The sequence below is a fragment of the Cervus canadensis genome, chromosome 20, assembly GCF_019320065.1.
Source record: "Cervus canadensis isolate Bull #8, Minnesota chromosome 20, ASM1932006v1, whole genome shotgun sequence".
Lineage (NCBI taxonomy): Eukaryota > Metazoa > Chordata > Mammalia > Artiodactyla > Cervidae > Cervus > Cervus canadensis.
The window spans coordinates 31,297,845-31,320,440 of NC_057405.1; the positions used below are offsets into that span (position 1 = coordinate 31,297,845).

Sequence of the window (22,596 nt, forward strand, 5' to 3'; positions counted from 1 at the left end):
AAGAACAGAAATTTTGAGCTCTGGCTTTTCATCTTTTTGTTCTCAAATAATGAACAAGCTTAGCCTAGAACATACAGTTGGTACTATTACAAGAGAAACTAGTAAAAAGGGGTTGCTAAAAATAAACTTTTTCAGCATGCTTCAGGAAAAGGTACCTGGAAACATTTATCTGCTTTCCTCAACTTAAAATTTTGTTTTCTACAGTCATTTAAACAAAATTTCTTAAGGAGAAATGATCACTAAAAACACAAATTATCTCGTGCTTAACTGGAGTTGTCATTTATTATAGTCTTGTACTCTTTGTACTAAAATTGGGATTCTCAGGATGTCAATAAAAATGTATACCGATCTGAACAAATGTCTAGAAAAACAGCCAAAGCTTTATGAATCTCACTTCGTGTAACTGCTTAACAAATGAAACGTTTTCATCATTCTTTCATTTAATTTTCCCAGAAATTTCACTTCATATTTTTGAGAAAATACTTACTATTCCTTTGAAATATGTCTCACAGCAAAGTTTGAATACTGAAGATTTACACCTAGTATGGTAACTTATTCATAGTAGCAAATCAATATAGTTGTCACATTGAAAAGCAAATACATTCCTAACCTTTGGGTTTTTTTTGGAAATTAAATTACATTAGGGGACCCACAACCCTTTAATTAGCTAATACATTTAAACATTTTGCTAAGCAGATAAGGCACTGGGAACACTAAACGTAACAGCATTTATGTAACACCTCTTGAAATTATGTACTGAGTGCTTTTTGTGTTACAAAATAAAAATAAAAAAAAAGAAAGGAGGCTCTACAAAATAGCTTAGAAAAACAAGTTTTCTATTTATTTAAAAATAAGTTTGTAGTTACTACATTGCAGGGACAGGAATTCTTACACATACATTCTAGTTTGTATAAAAGGATTCAAAGAATTATGCTTCAAAACTAACATAGAAAGTGTCCACCTAACAGTAAAGAAAGGTCCAATCAATATGTACAAAAAGAAAGGGCGCTGCTATTCTGGTGTGAGACTGCCGTTTATAACATGGTACTTCAGGTTTCCAGAGAGAAAAACCAAAAACCTCAATAAAGCTAAATAATTAATTTCTTTTTAAAACTCTGTTACTTATTACATACAACAGATCTGCTTGTGTTTAACGCTGTTTTCTGTACAAAATAAGCATTTTAATTTGAAAATGTGTCAGTTTCAACATTAACCCTCTAGGTCAGTTACTTTTCAAAAATTGAGCTACATTCTACACGTCTAAATATCATGTGACAGGATTTAACAGTTGTCTAAAAGATCTTTAAATAAGACCCCATCTTCTTGCAGTTTTAATATGGTCCAAAAATGTAACTTTGTATTTTGTCTCAATTTATAACCTTTCATTGTGATCTATCAACACAGCACAATCTTAAAAGTAACGAGCATGTGTACATCTGCATCATAGGTGTGCGTACTATTTATCATCTCAAACCTATTTTCTTAGCTCCTTAAACGTAGAAACTCAGAGCCACCCACTATTATGTATTTGGTTTGTGCCATATAAGGTTAATTTCCTGATGATTTTATCTGCATTAAAAAAGTATTTAAACATGGAGCTATCAAAACTAAAAATAATATATATATATATATATTTATAGCTCATAATATTTTCTAATTGTTTTATTACAGTGTGTACAAGGCTAGTATCTGGAGCGTCAAAAGTGGTACTTACAGTCTTCTGACTCAATGTGACCTCTTCTTGGGTATTGTACACAGTACAAAATGACTTTCCATCTGGAGTGCCTAGCTCAGTATAATTGAGAACAATAACAGCTTCTCAATAAATCTAATATTTAGTTCAAATCACTTGGAAACTTGGGACATGAGAGGAACTGCAAGGAGGGAAGTAAGGAAAAGGTATATTTTTCAATTTTAGTTAGAAAATAAATTGTCACCTAAATTTAACTAAACCACTTCTCAACCTGTTTCAAAACAAACTAAAAAAACTAAATATGGGATAATTCACAGAGCATAAAAGTACTTCCCCTTTTGTGACTTTTAAAATCATGTATTTCCTGCATATATGGAGGACACTTAAAGCCCTTTTAACACTCAAGTATCTTGGTCCTTTCAACCTACTCAAAAATAAATTTCAGGTGAACAAAAACATTCAGAATAATAATTTGTCTTCATTAGGTAGAAAACAGTCAAAATTGCTTCCAGTTGACATCTGAGAGAGAGGTATATATGCATGTATAAAATGGAATGCTAGAATTAAACACTATAAACTGGAGAAGCTAATTTATATTACAAATCATATATCAAAACATGTAAATAATGCTACTATCATTATAAGCAAAAAATGTTACTTGAATACTTTTGTTAAAATGTCTGATTAATCTACTGCATTGCAGATAAGGGAGAGTTTAAAATGTTAACATACATGCTACAAGGATCTTTTGTTGATCACTGTATATTACATAATTCATTTCCAAGTGATACTAGATTCAACCAAACTTCGTGTCTCAGATGTGACCTAAGCAAGCTCACAAATACTCTGCACATTTATCTAAATAAATTTAAAGAGGAAGATCGTTTTGTTACAATACAAATAGTCTTCAAATTTGTGATGTTGTGCAATAATAAAAACAATGAAAACAAGGCCAAGTCTTTAGTTCATGAATATATGCAGAAAATGGTTCAATGCCATAATAGTTGACTGAAAAGAATACAATTTTTAAAAAAAGTGTATGTCTACTGCCCAGAGTTATCAGACTGTAATCAGACTGTTTAATCTGCTCATACACAACATTCTCTAATTTTATAACATTTCACTGGAACTCGAGAATGTTGGGGTCAAAGGAGAGAATATTAGGGTTAGGTACTTAAAAATGCAAAAACTGATTCACATTTTCTAAGAATGTAACCAAAAGCTGTATTCTGAAACTTTGAATAAACTTAGTATTCTTTTATTGCTCATCTAAGACAACTGCCAACATTTCCTTTGACCTATAAACAATATATACCTGGTGTTAACGGACTCAAAGAAGAGATTTTTCTAGCGGTCAAACAGAACAAGACTATGGTGATGACTTAAATTTCTCAATTCAACTTTTGCAGTGTATAGTAGCCAAATTATAAAAATATAAAATCTAGATATATCTGGTTATTACTAACACATTTTAAGTGTTTCAATTACAAAGAAGCTGATCCAAGTCATTTTTGCCTAGGAAACCAGTGTCTAATAATATGCAAATAAGGTGGTAAGTATATAGTGCCTTTAGAATGTATTTAGAATAATACATTTACTTCTTGCAGGTAAGATGGTAAATACTCGTTTTTTTGCTCAAGTGTTAGAACTAATACACCCTACGGGCAGTAAATTTCACTCTTGAGACTGTACGCTCTTCCTTTCTTTGTACACACCTTAAAACTATACACATATTTTTTACAAAAGTGGATTTTATAGCCTTATTTTCTAATACAATGCAGATACCATCAGGAAATTGCATGTTTCAAATAGATTGCCTTCAAAAGCAACAAATTAATGACTTAAATTTCAAACATACACACTATTATATTCAATAATGGTGTAACCAAGAGACTCGTTTCACTATACAACCAAGCCATCCATTTCTGCATTATGAAGAGTTTAACTACTGAACTTTAATTATATAGTTAAATATATTTGTTAGAAAAAAATAAATATACAAAAAACCTGAAAATTTTGAAATTATTTTCAACTGCAAAATCACAGCAATCCAGTTAAGATCTGGAAAATGGTTTACTTAATTTCACAGGAGGATTTCTGTACAAATTTAGTTACAAACAATCTAAAAAGCCCAAATGCATGACTTTCCATTCTTTTTCAAGACATAATCAACTGACAGCTAACATTTATCCCTACCAGAAATATTACAGAAATAATTATGTAATGTATTTTGCCAAGGTTCAATTAAAGACTTTATTCTTCTACACCAGGGCCATGCTGATACATATTTTCCCCATCCTCACTTTTTAAAAATGTAGTATCTGAAAATTTTGGTTACATTTTTGTACCATACCAGTCCTCAGAAAATACTACATTCTTTAAACTTTTAAAAAAATGGACAATAATCTTTAAACAATAGAAATGGTATTTATGTTGGTTTTTAAGGTATAAAATAACTAACTGTACCATAAACAAATAAATAACTGCTTTCCTTTTCCATAGCAGTACATATAGCAATACATTCTCCTAAGTCATATAGTTATCATTTACAATAGACAACTTAATTTTACTAATGATGCAAAAAATAATAGAATACAAGGCACAATCATTAAATGGAATTTTTCTTTAGGGTGTATACTGACATACCAGCGTGAAGGATACCGTAAAAAGTGCAGAAAAAACACAATGTGCAATGAGACCACTGTATAAAACATGATTGCATAAAAAGTGATTTGGCCTATTTTTAAACCTTTAATAATTGAAAATAACCAATCTTCCCCTTAAAATTAAACTATAAAGTATGACATTTTAAAATTATTTTTATTCTACCACTATCTAAAAAATCCTGATAAAAGAATTTATACCTGGGTAATAGCATATAAGTATGTGTTTGTATATATATTCAATTATACCCATTTGTCAATATATACACATACACACACAGACACATTTCTTTGTAAGTCATTTTAGCCTATTAGATATGTCTAAAGTTTAGAAATGACATTAATCCAGATTAACAAGTAAACATCAAATCCCATACCTTTTTCCTGTTATTTTCCTTGAATCCTTTAACCACTTAAACATTTTCTCTAAAACATCTCTGTCAAAGGACCCACCAGTGCATTATTTTCTACTATTAGTACCAAAAAAAGATACATCTCAGCGTAACTCTTTAATAACTTGCTCTTTAGAATAATATATAGCCTTTCCAATATTGAAAAAGTGTATGCTGTCCTGACAGTCAAAAACAGGCTTTCCACTGCACTGATTCTCAGTCTTTGGCACAATAAACAGAGATTGAGTGATTGACATAAGAATCAAGGTCTGAAAAATTAGACAGTCAAATGTTTTCCAATGTGGATATGTTTCCTTTTCATCAGTACATTTTTCTCTTAAGTTTGGCAGAAATGGAATACAGCAAAAGCCTCCTCTCGATTCTCTGTAGATGAACATTCTATAATTAAAATTAAACTTTTCAGGGTATCAAATGGTGGGAATTTTAAATTTATCTTTAGAGGAAACACAATTCTTAATTCACTGCTACTCTGGTTAACACCTGTCCTCCTAGGGGCAAGACTTCTGTATAAACAGAAATGTACCTGGCTTGGTCAAAAATAATTCATTTTAACATAAAATGCTCTGTCACTAAGGAATATTATACGCTCCTTAAGAGTGTAGCAGAATGTCTTTTCCAGAAAAAATTGGGAGTTCATTATAGAGCCTCAATTTCTTTTGCTTTGAACAGTAAATGAAATGAATGTTGAAATGCATAACCTATCTAAGGGCAATAAATAGCAAACATTTAAAATATATATGTATATATTTATATATATATATTCATTTAAAGAAGTGAAGTGTCTTGTAAGTTTGTTTGTTTTTTTTTGCAAATCAAATCATAACATTCCCATATCCGTCATAGCAGCAAGGAAGCAGAAGCCTTAGTTCTACATACTCCTTAACTGTACCTGCTTTACAGACTTTGAAGTAAAATATTTTGGTGCAAGTTACCACCCAATTAAATTAGCTTTTGCTTTTTCCGTCAACTTTCGGACTCGTCCTCTACTAGAGGTTCCGAAAGTCAAAGAAGTGTCTTCAAACAACAGCTGCCTTTGCTCCTCTTCAGAGTCATCCTCGTTATAGAAGGCTGTCCTTCGACCTTGATTTCTAGTTCTCATGTGAGGTTCAGAGCCTTTAAGTTCCTCAAATTCCTCTTCCTCATCCATGGGATCATCTGTCTTTTTCCGGTTACTTCTCCTTAGCATTTTAACACCTGTAGGAACTATGAGATCTGAGTCTAGCTTCTGTGTCTTCATCTTCCTTTTGGGTTTTCTGCCTCCGCGACTCTTTTTCTGTAACAAATCCTCCTTTACAATATTAGTTTCAGAAAGAAAACTGCAGGTTGAGGAAGGAACTACTTCATCTCTGATGGGATGCACGCTATTTTGCTCCGAATCTTCAGGCTTTGTGTACTGGAGCTTTTTGGGCTTCCGGCCCCTCTTCTTGTGCGTCACTTCACCGCTGCTGTTATTAACTTCCACCTTAGGTTTCCTCCCAGGCCCCCTCTTCACAAGCTTAGCCGGCTGCCCTCCATGGCCGTTGACTTGAATGCTTCCAGGTACAAGAGCATTGTTTCTACAGTCAGCTGAAAGGGAACAACAGTGCACTTAACATATGAAATTGCTTCTTCTCTGACCCTCACACTAGTCAGTAAGTCCACTGCTATACTTACACATAATGATAGAATCCTCATTTTTTTTTTTACTAGTTTGAGAAAAAGAACTGACGAAAAGCTAATAGCTTAATGATATTATTGAACTTCTATTTAAAACTCACAGAGGAGACACATCCTTAATGAAGTCACTGATGACTTGACAAGAGAGAAATGAAAATCAGCAAATAAATTACCTAAGTTAACACTGCAAATTATGATAAAGCTAGAATTGGCCAAGTTTCTTACTCCTACTATCTTTACTACACATTCTAGTGTATGAGCATTGTTTTCATTATAGAAAGTAACCTGTTTACTCATATGGAACTTCACCATAACAAAGCATTTTAGGGTTTAGTTCATTAACAGGACCTTCCTATATTCCTACTATCAAGTAGCTCAATCATGGAAAATAATCTTAGCATGAAATCTATGACCTTTAAGTTTTGTAATCTGAATAAATAAGCGTTATCATCCCCTCTAACTTTCCTCTAATCATTTTTGCTACTACAGATGAAAGTGGTAAAAGGGACTATCAAAACTGGAATGATTCTAATGCTTATTTAACCCTAGACTGGATGTGATGACCATGACCTCTCTGATATCAGAGAAGAATTTATAGTCTAAATATTTCTTTACATTCCTCAGAAGTAAAAAAAGATTTCCTCTTCTACTAACTCCTATGCTAAAGGTTTGAGAATACATTACTGGAATAATTTATACCAGTTGTTCTCCATAGACACTACTATAGCTTTGATACATCTATCCTTTTTACAAGAGTAGAAATAAGTTACTCTTGCTCACAGAATTTTTAAAAGAGGGTTAAGAAAAACAACTAAATGGCAGTTTTCTTCATAAGCTGTTTTTGGAACAGTCCTATCTCCTTATATTACTGAATGGGAAATGATTGATTTATCATCAAAAGCAATACTAGTTGCATGTATCAATCAAATCCACTGTGTGTGTCACTATCATCAGGATTAAAATCCCATTATAACAAACCCTGTAATAAAGGCTATTATGCTTTATTTAAAAAAAAAAAAATCCAAAGATCAAATTCTAGATTTGTAGGAACTGCAAATCATGAACTGCCTTTCTATGGTTAAAAAAAAAAAAATGCTTATTACCCTTTGAGATGAAGAAAAAGATGACAAACATGCACTACCACTTTTTTTCTTCCAAAATTCTACAGTTTGTGTCATTAAAAAGAAAGCTTCTTCATTTTTTGTCCGGGGCTTCAATCGTAGAGTGCTTTGTAAATTTCAAGAAATAACTGTCTCAGAGGAGGAGTCTCTGAACTAAGAGCAGGGGAAGAAGGCAATGTCCCCAAACCCTGACCCCACAGTACTAATAACTTTTCTTCAGATTAGTGGTTTTGCATAACAGGGGGAGTGGTGAATGGGAGAAATGTGTGTGTGCATAAAGTAGTCAGGTATTTTCTAACTAATACCCTTAATTTGCCTGAGGACTCTTAGGTTCTGTGCTATCCTTCCATTTGTTTTACATAGGACCAATGTCAAATAAATACCCAGTTAATATGTCCTACAAAAGTTCTACAGAGTGGCTTCAAGGACTCCAGGAGGTAAGCGGGTGGGATGGGGTGTAGTATGTAGGTGTGTGTGTATGTTAGTCGCTCATTCGTGTCTGACTCTTTGTGACTCTATGGACTGTAGCCCACCAGGCTCCTCTGTCCATAAGATTCTCCAGGCAAGAATACTGGAGTGGGTTGCCATTCCCTTCTTCAGGGGATCTTTCTGACCCAGGAATCGAACCCAGCTCTCCTGCCTTGCAGGTAGATTCTTTACCATCTGAGCTACCAGGGAAGCCCTTGAATTGGCCCAAATTTTCTGTGTATATGACTATGTGCATTTTTTGGGGAAAAAAACTACAAGGTCTTCAAACTTTACAAAACCTAAAAAGGTTAAGAATCAATGCAGTTCTTTTAAAAAGGAATTCAAGAGCTAAAAACCTTTTGAAATCATTCATTTGGACCTGTACTATCCTATGATAGTATTACCACTAACCATGTGGCTACTGAGCACTTGAAATGTAACTGCAATTGGGGAACTGAATTTTTAATTAAATTTGAATATTGAGGTAGTATACATTTTGAAATACTGATCACACACTGAAATGATATTCTGGATACAATGGAGTAAATAAAATACACTGCTACCCGGTAATTCCACCTGTTTGCTGTTGCTGTATGTGGTTACAAGAACACAGGTGGCTTGTGTTGTATTTCAACTGTAGAGCACTGCTCGTTTCTAATAGTTAATTCAAGTGCCAATATGTATGTGGTAAGTCATCATTAATGAGTTATGTAATAGCTTATCATATTTCTGTACTGTACTGGCATACGTAATACCCAAAACCTATCGAGTGAATTGGCTACTGAACCTCCCCTATCGTAATGCTAGACCCAATTCTCTTATACATTTGATTTCTCCAGAATTCAAGACTAACAGAAGCAAGGCCAATATAACATTCAAAACTCTGAATTCAGTCCAGAAAGGAAGCTAATGTAAAACTGTAAAACACTCACATATAAAGTCATTTGCTGATTTATTTAAACACTATCTACTATATACTAAGTACAGGTAATTATAATATGAGCAAACATGAGTTTAGATTCTTCTGGAGATAGACAATGTAAAAAAGAATAACTCTATCAATATTATAAGGGCCACAAAGGCAATGAATAGGAAACAACAGGTAGGGAAAAAAAATTTCAAAAAAGGAAGAAATGACAAGAATATTTAGAGACTTTCAAGTGGTTTAGGATGGCTGGAACAGAAAAGGGAGAAAGAAAAGTAAGGACAGCCAGAATGTTAGGCAGCATTGTTATACAACTCTTCACTGCTTGACATAAACAACATTAAATTCTGATTCCATGTGTGATTTGAAGGAAGGGAAAGATCTTAATTCTGTGTGTGTGTGTCTTGTGCACACGATGAGAAAGGTCACTGAAACATGGAAGATGGACTGAGGAAGAGCTGAGAACTGAGGCAGGGACAGCAGTTATGAGCGCAGGACAATCGGTGGATGTGAAAATGGGACAGAGGAAACAGACTTCAGAGATGTGAAGGAGGCAGGAAGAAACAAGCATATTTGGTTGCTAAAGAGAAGGCTAGGATGACTCACTGATTTTAAGCTTATTTAGGTGGGTGGATCCCAATATCATTAATCAAAATGGGGTCATTTCAGTACAAAAATTAAATTGTGAGAGGTTTCTTGGGGGAATACTGAAAAGGAAATGGTCTAGACATACTCTGGAAGTCATGACAAAAATTGCATATCCTTGAGCTGTCTGCTACCAAGAAGACATAATTGTTTTAACATGTTATAGGGTGTATTCTATCAGTTACTTTCTCTATCCTTCAAACATAAAGGCTTTACAATGAAAATCTGCAGACAAAAGAATCTGAAGAATTTAAGATTTAAGAATATGGATTATTTAAAGATCAATATGTTGAATTTTGTGATATAAAAAAACTCAAAAAAAAATTTTTTAAATGCTATACTGGGTTAACTAAATTCAACTTATTTAAACTTCTTGGAGATACTTTTTTGGGTTCTGTAATAATGAAGTTAAAAACTACTAAATCTGTATCATTAAAAGCCTCTGATTTTAGAATATGATTTTATTTTTCATACAGAAAGTTTTTCATGGCTTTTACCGTTTGCCTTTGGTACAAATCAAAAGATGTCTCAGTAAATTTATCAACTGATACAGAATATGTGACTTTTAAATGAGCAACCTAAAAAATGAATGTAAGTGTTATCTCCAATAGAATCATCATTTGTAAGTCTACGGTACCTTGCTCAATGACAGGTGATGACTTTGAGAGAGGGGGTGTCTTTGAGAGCACAGATGATTTCATTTTACGTTTGGCTGGCTTTTCCTTTTCCATATTTTCTTTTGTAGAATTATTCCTAGTGCCATGACTAAAATTGGACTGACCAGGACTTGAAAGAGTATTCAAGGTTTTGGAATGTTTCACAGAATTCTCTAGAACTAAAACACACATACAGGAGATTACAAGCTAAGAGTTAAATTATTTAACCTTCAAACAAGCAAGAAGGTTGAGATTACATCTAATGTGAATTGTGTGAATTAGCCAATAAGACAAAACCTGGAGGATGCTTAACCTTCTGTAAGAAATCTACTTTCAAAAAGGGAAAAGGCATACATAATAATTTCAGTGCTTTCAGAAGCTGTCCAGTCACCAGAAGATTATCAAGGCCAAGTGCTGGCAAACTGCTATCAAGTCTGGCTTCCAGGATTTAAATTTAGGCAGTTTTTAAATTTAGGCCATTTTTCCCACCATTTTAAGCATCATCTTATACTGACACTCCTAAACCTCAGTATCTTTATCAATAAAACAAAATTTTTTAAAAAGTGCAAAAATGATAAAGAAAAGGAAAACTAATGATAAAGAAAAGTAAAAATCCAGTGTCTGCTGGAATTTACTAAATCTAATATATCCCATTTGGCGAAGTAAGTACTTAGATTAAAAAATGCATTACATATATACACTTCAGTTTAGAAACTGTAGCTGATTCTTACTTGTTTTCCCCGGCACTGCAGATGTGTTAGCTTTTGAAATAAAAGTCTTTGCTGCTGAAGAAGTAGATGGTTGCTCAGTGGTAACTGGATCTACCACCACTCGATTGCTTCTGGTTCGAACTACAGAAATGGATTCCGTTTTACCATTTATCTGAGCAGTATTGTGCCTTGGTGGTATTGACCGTGTAGGTGCAGAGAATGGAGAGGTAGTAATATCTGACTTCAGCTGGGGTTTTAAGATCCTCTTTTTCCTTTCAGGGCTGTAAATAAAATAGTATCATTAGTCATTCTTATAATTCTATGGGGATGAATAAAATAGTTTTATAATACTGCTGGATTCAATATTTGTACTGTTATGAAATATGTTAAAATATGAGATTTGTAGTGGATTTCATATGGTTGTGAGCCTTTGAAAAGTGAATATTTAGTGAAGGATTGTTGTAAATGCTATAGTTATATGACAGAAAGCATGGTGCCATCACTATCCTAAAAATGCTGTTTAACTGTACAGATTTAGCAGTTTGAATTTAAGCACTTACACTAGTATAGCTTTAGTTAAAAGATTAAAAATCCTCCACATCATAGGAACTTGCATGTCAAATATATCATTCTGCAATATAGGGAATAGTAAAGGAAGTATTAAAAAACACTAAGTTCTACTTAGATGACAAAGTTATATAGATCAGTTGCTCATATTTAAAAGAAATCAAATACCTTGATGCGGCACTACTGGAAACAGAGCTGCTTCTATTTCTTTTCCTTCTCCTTTTTGTTATTGTATTTCTTTTATGAAAACGAAGGGCAGATTTATAATCCGATAAAACTGAACTAATGTGTTCTTCAAAAAAAGCAGATAGGCGCAAACTCATGCTGTAAATCTGGAAAGAAAAAAAACTGTTCAAATGTTCTGCAAAGAAAATGGCTGTTCAGAAAATATTAACATATAAATTAAAATATTTTTCTAGCAAAAATCTTTTAGAATTTAAAATGCTACTTTTTCTCAATCTCTTTTGACAAACACTAAAACTGAAGCATTATTACAATTATTTTTTTATTTAGCATTATGACAAATTATTTTTGTACTTGGCTAAAAAAAGGTTAATGATATTTATAGTTTTACTCATTTTTTTTTTGAATTATAAGAGCATTAAATGGAAAAAATGCTCCTTTCCAGTAAAGCAGAACATAGCTGAAAAAGTTAAGCACAGGGACCCTCTAACATGTATCAGGACAGTACATACATGGTATCTATTCAACTATACCATCTTCAAGACAAGTAACATTCCTAAACATTAAATGACATCAGTGTTTTTCACAGAAGGAATAAAATAGAAAGATGTGAATTCTTCTTTCCACTAGGTTAAGAACCTAATAGTTTGTCAATTCGGCTCTAAATTTTAATTAAATATAGCATCTAGTTACTTAAAATACTTTTCTACTAATTTCATTTAATTTAGACAGAAAAAAAAGCAATTAAATTATATACCCTTGATCTTTTGCTTGGTGTATATGCTTTGGAATTACTGAAAATAAGTCTGACATCTTTACATAACTCCATTGGTGACTCATAATTCCCAGCTTCTAAAGTCTCTCTAACGGTAGCAAAATCCATTGGAGTGTCAATGATGTCTCTGTAGTCCTAAGAGAAGGAAAACAGGTCATATTAATAGTAATGATGATGCATTATTTCTCATAAAAGAGTCATATACAATTTCTGTGATGACTGCAACTACTAGAACTATTAATAATCATTTCTTGTTTCCCTTTTCAAGGTTCCTTTTTTCCCAAATCATTTTTTATTTTTCATGTCCATTAGCACCACAGGATTTCTCTCATTCAAGAACTTATAAATTCTGCTTTCTTTTTTTTTTGCCTTCAGAAAGAGGTATAGCATGGAGTTTTGTTGGGAAAAGGAGATTAAAACAATATTGAAAAACTCAATTCTAAAACTATAAGTTTGATGTAAAAAACCCAAAACTTTATGCTACACATAAACGCGTAAGGCTGCTTATTCACTGAAACATAATTGTATCTTTAAAACTGACATAAAAACAACGAAAATATAACATCACATTAATGTGAAGGGCTTAGTTCTAGTAACTTCAACTTCAGTAATACAATAGTACAATTGGGAACTTTGCGCAAATCAAGAATTATGAATGAAAACATCTGTCACAGTCTTTAAACTTCATTTTATGGAGGAAAGTGCAATCACTCAATCTCCCCTACTCAACCGTGTATAAAATAAAGCAACAAATTAGAAGTAATAGAAATAGACAAATGAAATCAGAAAAAAGCAACAGACTAGTATAAAAGGATCTAAACATGCTACTTTTTAAGAGGAATAAATAATACTATACCTTTTCCATAGCCCCAGAATATGTAATTGTATTTTTTGGAATATAGTAACTTGACTCTACCCCATCTAGTTTAAATTATGATCAAGTATGTTTGATCATAAAGCAAACAGTAAAATTGCCTTTTACCAACAGGAACAGTTTTCTTTCTTTCTTTACAATCTGCAATGCCTTTTCTTTTCATTTCTTCTCTTACTGCACTGGCTACAATTTGCAGTACTATGTTAAATAGCGGTGGTGAGAATAACAGTAGATATTTTTGCGTCACTCACAACCTTAGGGGGAAAAGCATTCAGTTTTTCATGTTTAAGCATGAGGTTAGCTGTAGGTTTTTTAACAGATGTTCTTTATCAAGTTATGGAAGTTCCCTTTTATTCCTAGTTTTCTTTAGAGTTTGTTTTTATCATTACTGGTGTTGTTTTCTTACATTATGTAGGTCTAGTTGATATCCATTCATCATAGGGCCAACTATACTAATTATCTTACTTTCTGTATTCTTGATACTCTTTTGACACTTGGGAGGGCCATACAGCCCTAAGGAGAGACTGCCTCTTTCCAAGGACTAGGCAATTCTTAGAAATAGCAAAGGGTTGTGCTAGGAATATATCTTTCATATGCAAACTAACCATGTCCTTAAGCAACCACACACCAACCAGCATTTCCTCTGCCCTGAATCATCCCAGGTCAGGAATTAATATTAAGACAACTAGAGACCACCGTCCTACCCCGAAGTCCCCTGGAGTAATTCAAACCAGCCCATCTTAGGCTAATGACTAGGCCCAGCCTTGCCTCTCATGGAATGCTCTGGCCTAAGATTTTCCTTTCCTCGTATCTTCTGCAACCAGACTAAAACCTTGTGCTTGCCCTGGAGCCTTAGGTGGCATCTGGTTAAACCCTCTCTGGGACAAGCAATATAATAAATTTCTTCCTTCCAAGACTCATTCTCATTTCCTCCCATGGCCACAACAATTATAGCATACCATACCCCAACGTGTACATTCTTAAAAGAAATGCGTTCTGAATTTTGTCAAATGCCTTTTCTGCACTGATATGATGTCATTTTTTCCTTAGTAATTAATTACAATGATTGATTTTTAAATACTGAAACAGCCTTATATCCCTGGGGAAAAAACCCACTTAGGGTACAAAATCATTTTTATATACTGGTGAATTCTGTTTGCTGATATTTTATTAGGAATTTTTGCATTTTCTTCTTTAGTACAGTTTTTGTCTGTTTTTGACACCAGGATAATAATTAGCTTCATAAAATAAGTATAGAAGCATTCCCTATCTTGAAGAAGAGAGTGTGTAGAATTTGTGTTAATTCTTTAAACATCTGGCAGAATTTTTCAGTGAGGATACCTGGGCTTAAAGATTATGAAACAATACTTGGGCTTGCAAGAAACAAAGGGAGACCCACAGTTTCCAAACACAAAGACATGAAAACCAGAGCCCTGCAGCACTAGCTTACTTCTTCTAAAGGTTTTCAGATGGTAGGGTTTGAATTAGCCTAATTTATCACACTGTTGGAATTAAAGATTTATCTTCTATATTTAAGATTACATGTTTCTTGATTTTTAAATGGCAAAAAAAAAGTCATTTTATGGTATCTATTGATGAAATTTCTCTATTTTCACCATTGCAAATTAGAATACATGCATAACAAAACAGATTATAAAGCTACAACAGATACCACAACCAGGTCATGATCTCTTATAAAAATTTTAATTTTCATTTGAAACCATGAATGTCATCTGAACCATACAATCTTTAATAACTGAAACAAAGAATACAAAAATCACTCAAAATTAAATTTAGATTGCTAAGATTGCAATAAAAAATAAACTTATAACATGTTTACTCAAACTTTTTACCATGAATTCCATAAATTGGCATAACCTACATATACAATAACACCACCTTACATTTACATACAGTGTTTCAGTTTAAAATCTATTTTAATGTTTAATAATAAGTAGTAATATTCCATTTCTATAACTGTAATTATGTAATAATTACATTATGTAATTATGTAATAATTATGTAACTGTAATTATGTAACTGTAATTATGTAACTGTAATAATGATTTAGAGATTTATATTAACCTTAGATATTATAATAATAATTATTAATAAGTATTATTCTTGTTTCCTAGATAATTTCCATAATAAATCCATAAAATTAGAATGGAAAAGGAAATGGTAAAAATATACCAGATATAAAAACTAAGTAACTTGCTCAAAACTGTAGAATTGGTAAGAGGCAGCGCTGGGACAATAACTCAATTCTTTGGAGTCTTAGTCCAGGGTTACTTCTTTTTTACCACACTGTTCAATTTAGATGCTCTACATAATCAGATGGATAATGGGAACATGTTTCAAATAAAAAATAAATAAACTATAATCATAAAAATAAATAGTAAACTGTCATGTTTAAGATACATATATATACACAAAAATCAAAGTGGCAAGTATTTTCAAAAATACTTACTGGATATTCAAGAAGATCTACTGGCTGGCGGAAAGGCTCAGAATCTTCACATTGAAATATGAGATTTAACAATTCTTGACACTGTTTCTTCCATGCTTGAATATCATAAGATTGTGCTCTGTTACGTAATCTTCTTCTAGGCTGATGGTCCTAAATTAAATATTCCAATATATCAATAAAATAACATATAATACAATTTTCATTTTTAATCTTGGATAACTAGGTAATAATAGAGTAATTCAGATAAAAGAAAGCATCACTCATCTAGTTCTGAAAACCATGCATTTCTGTGATGGAAGCTGATTTGGAAGTAATACTTTATCTTTGAAACTACTAAAAGTAAAAAATTGCTCAATACATTTTAATTCATATAAAGTACTTTGTTAAAACAAAAATTCATTACCTTCCTTTTCCGGGTAGAAGTTCCTGGCACATCAGCATCTTCTTTCTCTTCTTCCTTTGAAGCAAGAATTATTGGATTAATAAAATATTCAAGGTTCCACTATATTCTACAGTCTTTTAATTCCAATTATCTCCTTTACATTTTGGAAAACCCATAGTATATATAATACTCTAACACTTAGGTGAAGGTGAAGCCACTCAGTCGTGTCCGACTCTTTGCGACCCCATGGACTCTAGCCCACCAGGCTCCTCTGTCCACTTAACTGACTCATTAAAAAAGTCTCCCTCCACCCACTGTTTAAAACAATTTTAACTGAAACAATTCTCATTTTTTTTTAAAGTTAACTGATAGCATTAGGCAAAAAAAAGATTTCATAATAGCAGTTGTCTGAAAACTACTATGTGTAAATTTCTTTTTCTATATAGGACACAACCAATGTAGTAATCATAAGAAATATTAAATACCTCAGAGTCAGACAAAACTTTCTTCTTCATTGAATTGTAGAGTGGAATTATGTTATAACAAGTCTGATCCCTAAATAACAAGGAAATGTTAGTATACAAGATTGGAGTCACTAGATTTTTGTCCTTTAAACCTGTTACTAAAACCAGATTTTAAGATAAAACTTTTGAGCTGAAGACTTTCTTCATCAGTTAACTCCAAAAACGGATGTATACATCTGCCACTGCCCCTCCCCTCCACGTGAAGCCTCCACCCTGGCCCATTTCATTATACCAAGCCCAATTTCCATCTCAGGTATTGCTCAGGTCACTGCTGTGCCTAGAACGCCTTCCCTCCTTCTTCAGTCTACAAGAGATAGCTAGTTTACCTCCTGTCTTCTATTCCTTCTTCCTTTTATTCTTAAGTGTAGGCATTCCCTAAAATTTTGTCCTTAGCTATCGTCTATACCTTTTGCCCAGATCATCCTATATACCTGCAGTTTTTCTGTGTTAATGAACTCCAAATTCCTATAACCTGGTTTGACTCTTCAGGTGATTCCTACCACCCATCTAAAATTCCCATGTCTAAACCCAATTGTCATTTCCCACTCTCCCTTTTCAACTTTTTTTCATTCACACAGTCATGAATGGTTTATCCTATCTCTTCCTTTGCCTCCTCCTTATATACCTAATCACTGGTCAAGTTCTGTGGTTCCACCTTCAAAATCTCTCGACATCTGCCTGCTTCTCACTTCGATAAATTAAGTTCCCATCACTTCTTACTTAGTCAGCTATAGACGTCAATCTGCAGTCAAATTAGTATTTTTTAAGGCAATTTGCATCATGTTATTCTCATGTTAAAATAATTTCAATAGTCCTTCGCTTTCTGTCTCTTCCCCATCAGTTAACATTAGACACTGCAGTCAAATCAGTATTTTTAAGGCACAGCATGCCTCATCTGTTCTCATGCACAAATATTTTCAATAGCCTCTTGCTCCCTATGCTCCTATTTTAAGTATCCTCTGTGATACGGTCCAAACTTAAGCTTAGCACTTCTACCACTATTACTTCTGTTCATGTACTCTCTAGTTCACCTGATTTCAATTCACTCAGTTCCCTTAACAAATCCTTACTTCTCTCCCTCATGGCATTCCCCACCCCTGGAAGTGCTTTGCTTTCATCTGACTTCTGAATCGCTATCTGCCTTGTCCATACGTCTCAACACACTTCTCCCTGTGCCTGAAATCCCACTCTCACAGCCAGAAGTGACCCTATCCTTCATCCAAACGTTCACACAAACTCTTTTTACTTTATTTATCTACCCTATAAAGCTGTATTGAGGGTAATTATGCATTTCTTTCTATCTCCAAGTATCTATTACAGCACTTTGTATGTATCTATTACTTGAAATTTGGCCAAATAACTCAATTAAAAAGTCGTTACCAAAATTTCAAGACATACAAAACATCTTGAAATGTACTGCCAGCTGAAAGTGGTTTTTAACAATTATATACCATTAAAAAACTGTATATATCTAAAACCACTTTTAGATAATATACAACATAAAAGCACTATTATTTTAATCTATTTTCATGAGGCAATTCTAAATAACTATTTGAAAGAAATACAATTTCAAAGCCTATTCCAGATGTGATTAATTTGCTAAAATATCAATTTATCATGTGATTCTACTGATCCCTATTTCTTTGGAAAAAAGATGGTCATAACATACACAATAAAACACAAAATTAAAAATTTTAGTTAAGATATTATAAACTTTATAACCAAGTTATATAAACAGTTTTCTGAGGATAACTAAATCTTTATTATGTTGATTATCAATTTTACTGCAAATCAGCAAAGGCCTAGCAACAGCAGCCCTGGAACTACTTGAAAGGCAAAGCATTTCCTTAGAGAATAAGGTAGAGGAAGGGCATTAAGCTTACCGTGTTAATTTTCTTTGGCAGTTTTTCATATTGGAATTACCTACATTCCTTAGCAAAACAAACAAAAACAAACCCACCTAACACCAAGAAAAGGGACCCTACGATTAAGCTGAGTAATGAGAATGAAGCTGAAGATGTTTAAATAAAAAGCCTCAATAATCCCTTTATATAAAAATGGAAGCTGATAGGAGAGTATTGAAACTTAAGTTATAAAATATCCTATTCTATTAATGAGAAAAAATTATCAAATATAAATAACCTTAATATGAATTCAGAGCTGTATTTTATACAAAACGTATGATCCATTCCTCCAGCTTCAATTTAGAAGACTCAACTCATTCTACGAATACATAAAATCCGTAAGACAAGGAAATAAAAACCCTACTGTCGTAAGAAGTATAGCTATCACTCTTGGTATGGGATTAATTAATGAGGAAATAAACTTCACTTTGAAGAAAAAAAGATTGAATGTTAAGTTCAGTTTCCTGCTGACCTATTTGAATACTTTTTCATCAATCTGACAGGGATAATACAATATTAAGGTGAAAGGTTCTCAAATAAAATGGCAGACACTCATTTACTGTGAAAATCAAACAAGTTAACCTCTAAAAGATTTAATTTTCTTAATTGTAAATTCCAGATAATGACCTCTCCCACCTGTTAGATTTTTATTTGACTTAGAAGAGCTTATTTAGCTAAACATTGCATGTTCAATAAAAGCTTGCTATTATTATCTAACATTGGATTTAGAGAGACATCCATGTCTTCTTATGTAAATCAGAACACAACTGTAATACAATCTCTATGATTTCATAATTATTATCAGCCAATGAACTTACATATGCTTCCTATTTTGAGAGGACCTGTGGTTGTATCACAGCACATATTTGTGTAGTATGACAAGATGTATAATAAAAAATGATTGTATTCTGTTTTGACATTTTACATTTTAAAATACCACCATTAATTATTACAGTAATATAATTAAGTATGAAAAAATAACTCACTTTATAAAATGTAGAAGAAGATCAGTCACAAATTTAGCAGATTTCACAATAGGACTTCCAGGCTCATTAAATGTTCGTGTATTATGCTCTATATATCGAACTTCCCACATTAGGGAAGAAACTCGCCTTTAAACAAACAAAACGCAGAAGTCTTATTAGCCTCTTTAGAATAAACTTAGAAATACATAAACACATTTTAAAACCAAGACATTCTGACTTTCTAATTGCAGTCTTAACTCACAGTCTTAAATCAACTATAAAACTCACACCTTAAAAAACTGTTTCCAAAAAAATAAAACAAAAAAAAACTGAACTTCATTTGTGTCATAGGGTAAAAAAAGAGTAGCAATATTATGTATAGGCATAGAAAATGTCTGGATTAGACACATTAGACTATCAACAGGGCCTTCATTTAGGGAGAGAGACTATAAGGAGAGCATGAAGAGGAGAGAAACAGTGGAGTTTTAGTTTTTCCTTTATATATTCTTTTCACGTATGGTGTCAATTTTAAAAATAAACGTATCTAACTTTTTCATAAAAAGGGAAACAACCAATTTCAATCTAATTCTATTGCTAGTAATCAAGTAACATTTAAAAGTGAAAAGCTAACAGCCTGCTTAAGGGACACAAAATACAAAAACTTAGTTTTTATATTTATTAAGTATACTAAGAAATCTACTGAAATGAAAAAAAAATTTTTTTACACTAAATTAATGATATAGTTGATCCTTGAACAATGCAGCAGTTAGGGGCACTGACCCTCCTCAAAGTCTAAAATCTGGGTACAACGTTAGAATTGGCTTTCGCTATCCAAGGTTCTGCATCCATGCATTACGTAGTACTACAGGTATTACTGAGGAGGGCGTGGCAATGCACTCCCAATATTCTTGCCCAGAGAATCTCATGGACAGAAGAGCCTGGCAGTCTGTGTGGTCACACAGAGTCAAGACACAACCGAGTGACTAAACACAGCACAGTACAGGTATTACTGGAAAAAAATCCATGTGTAAGTGGACCTATGCAATTCAAACCCAGGCTGTTCATGAGTCAACTGTACTAAAATTTTGGAGTTTTATTTTACTTCAGTTTTAACTAAAGAAACATCCAAAGGTAACTTGTAGAATATCAACCAGCTTAAAATGACATGGAAGAAAATACTCAAAAAACCCTAATGATGTGTAAACAGAAAACAATTATATGGAATTTAAAAAACTACATGTATGTAACTGTGCATATAAAAGCATATAGAAAAGCTTCTTTAAGTTTCCAATAGCATCTCCATGGCTCATTCTTTACTAAAAGAATCACAGGCCATTTTCAGGGTACCCCATAGAAACTATGTGTAAAGTAAGGCATGAGGATTTATTATCAGTAGGGCAAAGTGATAGTGGTTTAAGACTGTGAACTAGAAGTGCCAAAGAGGGAAACGATACACTGTAGGAAGTCTGAAGCCAATGAGCAGAGGAGAAGCTAAAGAGCCTGAAACAGTGGAATAGCACATGATGGCTTCATTATTATGAAATAAGACATAACTTAGGTCTATAACTACATTATCTGGTTAAAAATCAGGCCATTTCTAATTTAAGAAAGGACTCTGTTTCAAAAGATCTTTTCCTCAACTGATTACTAAGCTAGGCTAAAGCCAAAAAGCATAATTAAGTTGCAATGTAAAGAGTACACCTTAGCAATTCTTATGCTGAGCAGAATTCTATGAGAAAGTACATTTTTAACAATGGTTGGAGATGGCAGAAATTTATCCTTGTAGATGTAGTCCAACTATTAGAATATAGAAAAAAATTTACATAGAAAAATATGAATACAAAATATGATGAAAAATTTCCTTAAGTTAAACAGTAACTTAAATAAATAGCAGTATAAATAATTGCAGTAATATAAAACAGGTCACAAAAATTAAGTTTTAATGCAGTATTAGTTAAGTTAAAATGCTATTGGTCTGCTAAGCAAAAGTCATTAAGAAAGATGAAAAGCTAAAAGGATGATTTAATTTCTGTCAAAAAAATGAACTTAATCTTACTTTTTGTTAAGACATGTTAGTCGATAAACCTACAAAATCTGCCCAAGATTAGAACTCAATGTTTATCAATACTGCTAAGTAGCAGATGCAAATTAAATGAAACTATATCTTTTAAAAATGCTAGTTATATTTCAAAGTAAGCTACAACTATAATAAAGTAGCCCAAATTTTCCTAATTTCACTTTTAAGAAGTATTCATTAAGCTAAATTAATAAGAGAATAACTTTTAATATTGTTCTATGAAAAATCCATGAACAAATATCTCAATGTGCTCTAGGAGAAAATAAAAATACGTTGGACTACTTCATAAAACACAGTATGAAGAGAGTGACCGTCAATTCATATTTATTTCTAAGTGTGGTCCATAGACCAGCAGCACCAGCACCACTGGGAACTTGTTAGAAAGGCAGTATCTCAGGTCTACCCTAAACCTACTACCAGATTCTGCATTTTTAACACGATCCCATTGTTAAATGGGATGTGCATTAAAATTTGAGAAACACTGCTACGGAGGATCAGTAAATGGGTGACAGAATCATTTAGCTTTCTTTTGGCAGTAGCTACAGCAAGCAAATGATTCTAACCTGTAAAACCTGTTTTCCAGTCTTTGTTTAATCGTACTTAAATCCGTTGGATATGCCACTACAGTGCAATACATAGGATACGCTTGCAGATCCACAGGAGCCACAAATGCTGAAGCAATATCTAAAATAAATAAACAATTAAGTTTATAAATTCATTTTTTTATTGCTTAAAGTACTTCACAATTCTGCTTGAATTAAGCCTTAAGTTCCAATCCACATAACTATTAGTCTACCACTATCTTTTGACAGAAAAAACATAGTCTAGCTAACACAGATACATTTTTTATTACATCTGCATTTGCACTGCAAAGTTCTAGGAATGTTATTCAAAGATTCTTTGGCAAAGATGATAGACAATATAT

The 22,596-nt window shown here is 32.8% G+C and overlaps 1 protein-coding gene across 2 annotated transcripts in view; it reads right to left on the minus strand.

The window, feature by feature from the left end:
- Positions 1–819: 819 nt before the first annotated feature.
- Positions 820–22,596, minus strand: part of LOC122422510 (pleckstrin homology domain interacting protein) — a 120,202-nt gene continuing 98,425 nt past the window's right edge. The window contains exons 31-40 of one of the 2 annotated variants that reach the window (XM_043438933.1): positions 22,235–22,355; positions 19,616–19,741; positions 16,687–16,756; positions 16,223–16,276; positions 15,820–15,969; positions 12,458–12,610; positions 11,686–11,849; positions 10,972–11,231; positions 10,222–10,419; positions 820–6,335 (exon numbers count right to left, since the gene is read on the minus strand). In XM_043438933.1, the coding sequence (XP_043294868.1) occupies positions 5,698–6,335; positions 10,222–10,419; positions 10,972–11,231; positions 11,686–11,849; positions 12,458–12,610; positions 15,820–15,969; positions 16,223–16,276; positions 16,687–16,756; positions 19,616–19,741; positions 22,235–22,355 (1,934 nt within the window). In that variant the 3' untranslated portion in view covers positions 820–5,697. The remainder of the gene's footprint in view (positions 6,336–10,221; positions 10,420–10,971; positions 11,232–11,685; positions 11,850–12,457; positions 12,611–15,819; positions 15,970–16,222; positions 16,277–16,686; positions 16,757–19,615; positions 19,742–22,234; positions 22,356–22,596) is intronic. The other variant, XM_043438934.1, reaches the window with a different exon arrangement.